Raw genomic sequence first — 8,087 nt, 5'->3', positions numbered from 1 at the left:
CTGGTTCTTGTAATTCACTTGGTCTTATACATGTCCCGGCCGGCAACAATACCTCACATGGCGTAAACGTTGTCTCTTTCCAGCTTCCTGATAAAAACAAACACGCTTTTATTTGGTCATATGCTTTGGTAAATTATTGCTTCATTCAACTTGTTGGTTGGTTGTTGCTATCCTGGCCGGTTGTGTGATGCTACTGGGAGATACCCAAGATATACACGCAATAATAATCTAGAAGTGGACTCTGGTCAGCTTATGTTCATAGCTGAAACGCGCCACAAATGGCGAACCAAGCATAATTTTCAGGATTATTTTGGTATACAGACCTTTTGCTTCTCAAACCTAGATTCATAAAACATGGACACCATATAACTGTAAGAGATTGAGCGTTTGAAGAAAGAAGAACCACCACAAACTAGATGAGATGGTGCATCACGAGTTGAAGAGGCCAATGTCTTGAATCAGGCACCATTGAATATTCAGTTTAAGACAAGTTCATTGCTTGACATAACCTAGTAGCTTAGCTTTCCAATATTGACCTAATAATAGACACGGTTTTTCTGCCCTCAACGGCATATGCTCTCACTCTCCCACCAATTGGATTCACATTGAGAAGTGTGTAAACACACATCTCAAAGCGAAACTGCATTGAGATATGTGTTTGCACACTTCTTAATGCGAATCCAATAAGTGAGAGAGGGGGAGCATGTGCCCTTGAGGGCAGAAAAAACTTTACCCTTAATATATGAGAAGAACACTTTCATTTGAGATCTATATAAACATGGTCAATTTTCTATTTGCCCCATGTATTAATATTTGATGAACCAAGGCACGAGCATTTTGTTTTCAAATAATTTTTTTGGAAACTAGAATTCCCTGAAAATTTTCTTTGGTAATCTAGCTAAAAGAAATTGAAGTGGCAATAAAAAATATTGTTTTTTATGCTTGTAATAAGGCAATCAAACACCCCTTCTTTAACTGCAATCATGCTAATACAATGCTCATTTTCGCAGATGGTCAAACAAAATTTACAGAGAGGCACCTCTGCCTCTAGAGCATGGCCAAGGGCCTCCTCCCCGATGCTGCTTCCCCCTTCAAAAATTGTGTTTCTTGTAGGTCCTTTTTTCATATGGGGTTTGGTTTTCTGGTGATGTCGCTGAAGTCTTTTCTTTTGTACTAGTCATTTTTTTGTTTCGATAAATTTCATATATATGCACTCTTATGAGTGTTTTTATTAAAAATAATTAATTGATAATTTCTTAGTTTAGCCTTTTGTCCTTAGACTTATCCATTATACATAGTACTAGATTGGGACAATACAAAAACACGTGATAGCAAGAGGGCAAAAAAATTATCTAGGAGTTGTGACAGATATGGTCATATCATTTATACTACATGACTCAGTAGCAGTAGTGGGTGCGTCCTCATTTCCAACCCTCACATGGAAATATGGTGGCTTCTTAGGTTCAGCCAGGATTGTGGTCGTCTCACTGCTTAGCATGGAAACCACATCTGCCATGGTTGGTCGATCGGCTGCATTCTCTTGTACACACAACAATGCAATGTTAATACACCGCATCATTTCTGTGGACTGGCTCTTGTTTACCAATGATGCATCCACGATATCGATCCACCTCTCCTCATCCCATAATTGCCATGCCTGTTTGTAATTTCATTTGAAATGTAAGTTTGATAGCAAACAAACAAAACAAGATACATGGTTAAGTTTGTATCTATGACTCACATATCCAATGAGATTGATAAAATCTCCACATTGATCGCTGCCAGAATTCCGTTTTCCGCTAAGGATCTCAAGAACAAGAACGCCAAAGCTGAAGACGTCTGATTTAATCGAGAAGATGCCCTCGGAAGCATACTCCGGAGCCATATAACCACTAAAAATGGATTTAGCATACATGTTAAAATCATTTTATATTGTTGACTCAGAATATAAATGCTCATAAATTATTTTATTTCTTTGAAACTTACTATGTACCAACCACTCTCTGTGTAGTGTTCCGTTCATTGTTATTTGAGCTGAATATTTTTGCAAGCCCAAAATCTGAAATTTTAGGATTCATTTCACTGTCCAAGAGAATGTTACTCGGCTTAAGATCTCGATGTATGACACGCAACCGAGAGTGCTTATGTAGGTAAAGAAGTCCATGTGCTATTCCTTCAATTATCACAAGAAGTTTGGACCAATCTAGCATAGCTCTTCTGTTTTCATCTGCACAACATTTGAAAATGAGTATAACTTCATATGGAAAGATAATTGAAATGTGTACTCAATAATTGTCTGACATAAATAGGATCTCAAGTAATTGTTAGTTAGTCTACATTAGGCAGTATGTAAATTAAACTAACAAAAATTGTACGTACCAAATATGAAGAAGTCTAAGCTTTTGTTTGGCAAGTATTCATAGACCAATATCTTCTCTTCTTCTTGAGAGCAGCATCCCAAGAGCCTAACCAGATTCCTGTGTTGGAGTTTGGCTATGAGTTGGACTTCATTCTTGAACTCTGTGAAACCTTGCCCTGAATGTGAAGCAAGTCTTTTGACTGCTATCTGCAATCCATCAGCAAACTGGCCCTGCGAAGAGAAGAAAACATTAAAACATATTAGCGATGTTTGTAGAAAAGAACATATATAGGTTCTTACTTGATCATCCATATAATGAGTCTAATCCACACAATCATCATATAGTAATGACTGAACTTGCTTTAACTAGTGTACCTTGTAGACAGCACCGAAGCCACCTTGTCCAAGTTTGTTTTCTTCTGAAAAATTATTTGTGGCCTCCAGTACCTGTTCAAAGTCGAACACTGAGAACTCTGAATTCTTCCCATCCCAAACTAGTTCTTCATCTCCATGCAAGTCCTGAGTACGCCTTGATCCTGCTTGTTGTAACCTCATTGCTTTGCCTGAACATATATATATACAGAATTACAGATGAGAATCCCTCTTTCACGCATGTTTAGTCATATCTTATAAATGAACGAACATGGTTCAACATGATTTCTGAAGCATACCTTTCCTGTACCTCCTGAAGCAAGGGGAGTAGAAGATGAAGCAGAGAAATGCTACTGCCGCCAGAGGAACCACAACTACGGGAATCACCCACAGCTTGCTCCCACGCTCTGATCTCGACATGATATAACATGATAATTAACTAAAAGATCATGGGTAATTAATTTAGGAAGAAAATTACAGCCATGGGAAATTGGGCACTTTAGCTTACTCTTGTGTTTCACCGGGTCCGGAGCTGGCGCCGGCGCCGACGGCCCAAGCTGCAGCATGGGGTTGCTGTCGTAGAACGCATACGCCTCGTACCTGAAATAACACCGTATGACATGGATCTGTGCTCCCATCCGCACGGCCATGGTGGAGTTGACCATGTCCAGGAGACGCTGCAGACACGCCAGGCAGTCGCCGGCGGACAGGTCCGGCGTGCACTGCGCCACCGAGTACACCTTGGGAAATATCGCACCGCTGTCCAGGACGCCCGTGGCGAAGCGCCTGGGCGCCGTGCTGGCCGCGAGCTGCGCCGTCTCCACCACCAGCTCGTGGACGCGGCTGACGACGAGGCGCGTGTCGTCGTCGTCGCCGCCACCGCCGGCAGTGATGTTGTTGGGGTTCCATCGCGTGAACGGCGCGTCGTCGCCGTTGTCCGCCGTGCTGTTGGAGGGCGGCGCGAGGATGTTGTTGCCGGAGTAGACCAGCCTGCAGGCGCTGTCGTAGTAGGCGGCGGCCTGGTAGCAGGTCTGCGGCGGCGGCGGTGTCAGCTTGCTGAACGTGTTGTTGACGCAGTCGCCGCAGGTGGTGTCGTCGAGGACGTCGCCGCGGCAGAGCGCGAGCGCGTACACGACGTCGGGCGCTTGGCCGAAGGTGGCGGTGGCGAAGTGCAGGGGGGACGAGGAGGTGTTCTTTGGGAGGGTGGCGGCGACCTGTTTAAGGTTGTCGCAGAAATCGGCGGCCACCGGGAACAGGTTGTTGAGGCCGGCGAGCATGAGGAGAAGGACGCCGGCAACGACGACGTTCATCGTCATAGCTCGGCGCCCGAACCTCACGTGTGGTACTGATTGTTGTGTTTCATTCATTCACCACCTCCCCGGGCAGATAAATACTTACTACATGAACAACCCAGCCAGTTCATCCGTGTCTTTGTCACCACATCATCATTGACTACTTATATATATAATTAAGAAAAAAACAAGAGAAAATCATGCATCAGTACATTTTTCTCCTGTGGTTGAATCCGTCAATCACGCAACCGAAATTTCAATTTCTTCAGTCGTTCACTTGGTCATCCCAGGTCCGGCCAGCAACGAATAAAGTAGTCCACTCTCCACTGGCTTGAATGTTCTTTTAACATGCTATATCTACTACTATAACAACCAATTTTAGCATTCCTTATTGTTGGAGGAATTCTTTCGTTTAGCTATAGGGTGCACCGTGAACTGGATATTTCTTATCTTAATCTGAAAAAAAAAAATCTAACTTGATCAGAAAAGACAGTGTCAACCGCCTAACTGTGTTGTCCTCTCCACAAAAAAAAGAAGAAAAACTCTATTGTCCTTTATGATTTCCATCTCAATCATCAGAGGTAAAGTAATGTAATAACCATATAATTTTGGTGACCAACAATTTCCACAGCCGTCTTGATTCCGGAACTGATGAAATTAAATCTAGTATAGTATATACACGCAAGCCTACCTGCAGGCCCCCACTAATTAAATTTAGCAGGTCAGCACCTCAAAAAGAAAAAAAAAGATAGCCTTCGTTGTTGGGCTTGGGCCTGCCCCCTCTTGTCGGTCTGAGGCCCCCTCCTCACATTCATCTCCAGCTCTAGAATTTCTCATCTGTGATGGTTTGCCATTGCAACTTTAAGCGAACGTGCTTTCACTTCACCCAATCGGTGTCAAGTGCAAAAACTAGTGCCGGCGGGAGATGTTTTCTCCTCTCTCTCATTAATTTTTTTATCCGAAGGATTGGATGAGTATGTTTAGGAAGCCCAATGGATTCTGGGGTTGATCTCGTCAGAGATATCGGTCCATTGTAGCATTGAATTTGCAGGATGAATGGACTCCCGTGTCGTCTGTTATTAGAGGCATCTTCTCCAGTCCTTGCTCTCTCTGATCTTCCAAGTGCCGAGGTGTCCATGGGCGAGGCTGTCTCAGCTGGGAGTGGATCCAACAGAGACAACTGAAGCTACAGTATAACGACCACTGAACAGTTGTAGAAGCTGCACCGAGGGAACTAGGGCTTGCTAACTGTTCAAGTTGTTTGAGCTCCATGCATCCATTTGCAGATAAACATGCGAAAATATGTACCATAACCTATCAGTAATGATGCAACACATATGTCCTACGTTTTAGTTTTTCAAGTCAAACTCTCTAGCTCTGACCAAGTTTTAAAAAAATATATATTAACATATAAAATACCAAATAAATGCACTATCAGTACGATGAAAACCTGTTTACAGAAGTAGACAAATTCCCATTCATCCAGGATATATAAACTAAACTGCAAGAACTATTCTGGTTGCAACAAAGCTAAAAATGCTTGAACTATGGTATATACACAGCTTCGTAAGGAAACAGAAGAAAATAGTTAGTAGAGGTTGCTTTGAGGTACAGATATATGTACCCACACCTTGAAATGACAGGCTTCTCGTTGTGTTTTCAAATGCACAATCAGACAAAGAAACTTGTTCCAGAATCCTGAGACCAACCAGTGACTTTGTACAGTTGTACCAGCATTTTGCTGGTATTCGCTAACTAGTCTAAAACTTCACTGAAAGTGGACAGGTTATTGAGGATGCAGTCTGATTTCAACTGATGACCTCCACATGAAGACAAAACCGTCGAAAGCACAAAGTCATCAACATCATACCCATCTTGCTGCATTAGGTACATGTATTTTAAAGCCTCTTCACAGAGGCAATTCTGAGTAAATCCTGTAATCATCACTTTCCATGTCACTAAGTTGTGCTCTGGCATGGCATCGAAGACTCTTCGAGCTTCATCGACTTTCCCACACCGCATGTACATATCAATCAGTGAGCATCCCACAAAGACATTTGAGAAAGCTTGGGTCTTGTTAACAACACCATGGATCCTCCTTCCATCTCGAAGAGCCTCCAATCTGGCACAAGCTTTCAAAGCTGAGGAATAAGTGTAAGTATTTGGTGCCACGCCATCCCATAACATCTCATCTAATGATTTAAGTGCTTCAACATTATGGCCAAGATTGTTATAGCCTGAAATCATAGCTGTCCATGCGACAGCATCACGGTCAGGCATCGCTTCTAGAATTCTTGCAGCATACGTATGCTCCCCACATCTGGAATAAAACCAAACAAGCGTACTCCCAATCTGAAGATTCTGTTCCATACAGTTCTTTATTATCTGTGCATGAAGTTCTTTTCCAAGATAAATTGACTGCATAGAGCCACAAGCACTAAGGAGGCCAACAACAGTAAGATGGTTGACAAATACTCTGCGCATCTTCATCTTTCGGAACAACAAGACAGCTTCTTCACCACACCCACTTTGAGCGTATCCAGAGATCATTGAAGTCCATGTAATAGTGTTTCTTCTTGGCATCTTATCAAACACTGCCTGAGCATCAAATACCTCACCACATCTGGCATACATAGTGACAAGTGCACTCCCGACATGGATATCATATTTGTACAGCCTTTTCACAATCGCACCATGCAACTGCTTCCCAAATCTTAGAGCCTTCTCCTCTGCGCAAGCCTTGAGGGCGCTGCAAACAGTGAACTCATTGGGGCGAAATCCCTCAGACACCATTTTTGGAAACATCTGAAGAGCTTTGTCACCATGCCCATGCTGCACATAAGCCGTGATCATCGTTGTCCATGAGACAACATCGCGGGAAGCCATCCTATCAAACACAGTTGAAGCAGCGGCAACATCACCGCATTGAGCATAGAAGTGTGCGACAGCGCTGTCCACTATCACATTGCTCCAGCCACCCTTCACAACGCAACAGTGGACCTGTTGCCCCAACTTGGCATCACATCGCTCCCCACAGGATTTCAACAGGCAAACAAAAGTCAAGCTGTTACCTTCGATGCCAGTGGCCAGCATATCCATCAAAAGCCTCACAACCTCACCGTGGCGGCCAAGCTTCTGATACCCATTCATCATAGCCGTCCACGACACGACGCTCCTCTCGCGCATTTCGTCGAACACCTTCCTCGCATTAGCAGCCTCGTCGAACCGCACGTAAGCGCTGATCAAATTGTTGGACACGAACATCCCCAGGCTGCCGAGCGACCGCAGGGCAACCGCGTGCGTTCTCCGGACGTCGAGCGCGCTCCGGCAGTAACGCAGCCAGAGCGCGACCGCCCCGGCGTCCGGCAGCGACGGCGCCGCGGAACAAGGCAAATCCTTTCTCGGGATTTTATCCGTAGGGTCCCCGTGGCCATCATCCCGGTGGGATTGGGAGCGCAAAGACTGGTTCTTGGACTTGAAAACCTGCGCCCTGACGCGGTGGAACTTGCTCTTTTTGCTCCTCCCCTGCTCCCCGGAGCTGAGCGAGCTCCGCGGCAAGCAGCTCGGGTGAAACGGCGAGCGCGGAGCACAGGTCTCGATTTGGTGGGGAAAAGGACAGCAGCATAGTAGCATCTGGACCTCCTCCCACTTCCTGCCCGCGCCTGGACTCGGAGGGAGAAGAGATGAGCACAACGAAGGCGCGACCAAGCAGGAAGAGGGAAGTGGGGAGTGGCCGCAACGGGGGGGGAATTTGCTGGTGGTAACGGCAGGAGACGTACTCGCCGCCGCCGGCTGCCGGCGAGGGGGGGTGCGCCGCTGCGGGATAGGAAGCTGAGTGGGTGAGCTGATTTTGATTCTGTGGGAGAGTTTGTTTGTTTGTTTGGTGTTTTTTTTTTTTTTGACAGGGTGAGTGGGTCAGTGGTCACATTTTCGCCTTTTCGGCCTGCAAGCAATGGTAGCCCTGGTCACAATTGAGATTCTTTGCTGGATGGCCCATGGGCCGTCGCGTGCCGACCCTAATTTGTTTTATTTTGTACTGTATTACATTTCAAGAAAAGTTTCTC

General features: G+C 45.1%; 2 protein-coding genes across 2 annotated transcripts; both read right to left on the bottom strand.

Annotated features, from left to right (window-relative positions):
* Positions 1,122-4,075, bottom strand: LOC8055088 (cysteine-rich receptor-like protein kinase 19). The gene is made up of 7 exons (XM_002464784.2): positions 3,240-4,075; positions 3,031-3,138; positions 2,735-2,922; positions 2,380-2,590; positions 1,987-2,227; positions 1,742-1,892; positions 1,122-1,657 (listed from the first exon to the last, which is right to left on the bottom strand). The coding sequence occupies exons 1-7, from the start codon at positions 4,045-4,047 to the stop codon at positions 1,349-1,351; spliced, it is 2,016 nt and encodes a 671-aa protein (XP_002464829.1). The 5' UTR covers positions 4,048-4,075; the 3' UTR covers positions 1,122-1,348.
* LOC8086445 (pentatricopeptide repeat-containing protein At4g18520, chloroplastic) lies at positions 5,427-8,049 on the bottom strand. The gene has a single exon (XM_002464783.2). It carries the CDS (start codon positions 7,654-7,656, stop codon positions 5,779-5,781), a length of 1,878 nt encoding a protein of 625 aa, XP_002464828.2. The 5' UTR covers positions 7,657-8,049; the 3' UTR covers positions 5,427-5,778.

This window comes from Sorghum bicolor, chromosome 1 (assembly GCF_000003195.3).
Source record: "Sorghum bicolor cultivar BTx623 chromosome 1, Sorghum_bicolor_NCBIv3, whole genome shotgun sequence".
Classification (NCBI taxonomy): domain Eukaryota; kingdom Viridiplantae; phylum Streptophyta; class Magnoliopsida; order Poales; family Poaceae; genus Sorghum; species Sorghum bicolor.
This window is presented reverse-complemented; position numbering and strand designations above follow the sequence as displayed.

Bases quoted from the DNA above. Each gene is read 5' to 3' on its own strand.
- LOC8055088 (XM_002464784.2), bottom strand. From the start codon at position 4,047: ATGACGATGAACGTCGTCGTTGCCGGCGTCCTTCTCCTCATGCTCGCC. The intron at 3,139-3,239 runs GTAAGCTAAAGT...TGTCGAGATCAG, and splicing joins GGACCCGGTGAAACACAAGA to AGCGTGGGAGCAAGCTGTGG. The intron at 2,923-3,030 runs GTATGCTTCAGA...ATATATGTTCAG, and splicing joins CTTCAGGAGGTACAGGAAAG to GCAAAGCAATGAGGTTACAA.
- LOC8086445 (XM_002464783.2), bottom strand. From the start codon at position 7,656: ATGCTACTATGCTGCTGTCCTTTTCCCCACCAAATCGAGACCTGTGCT.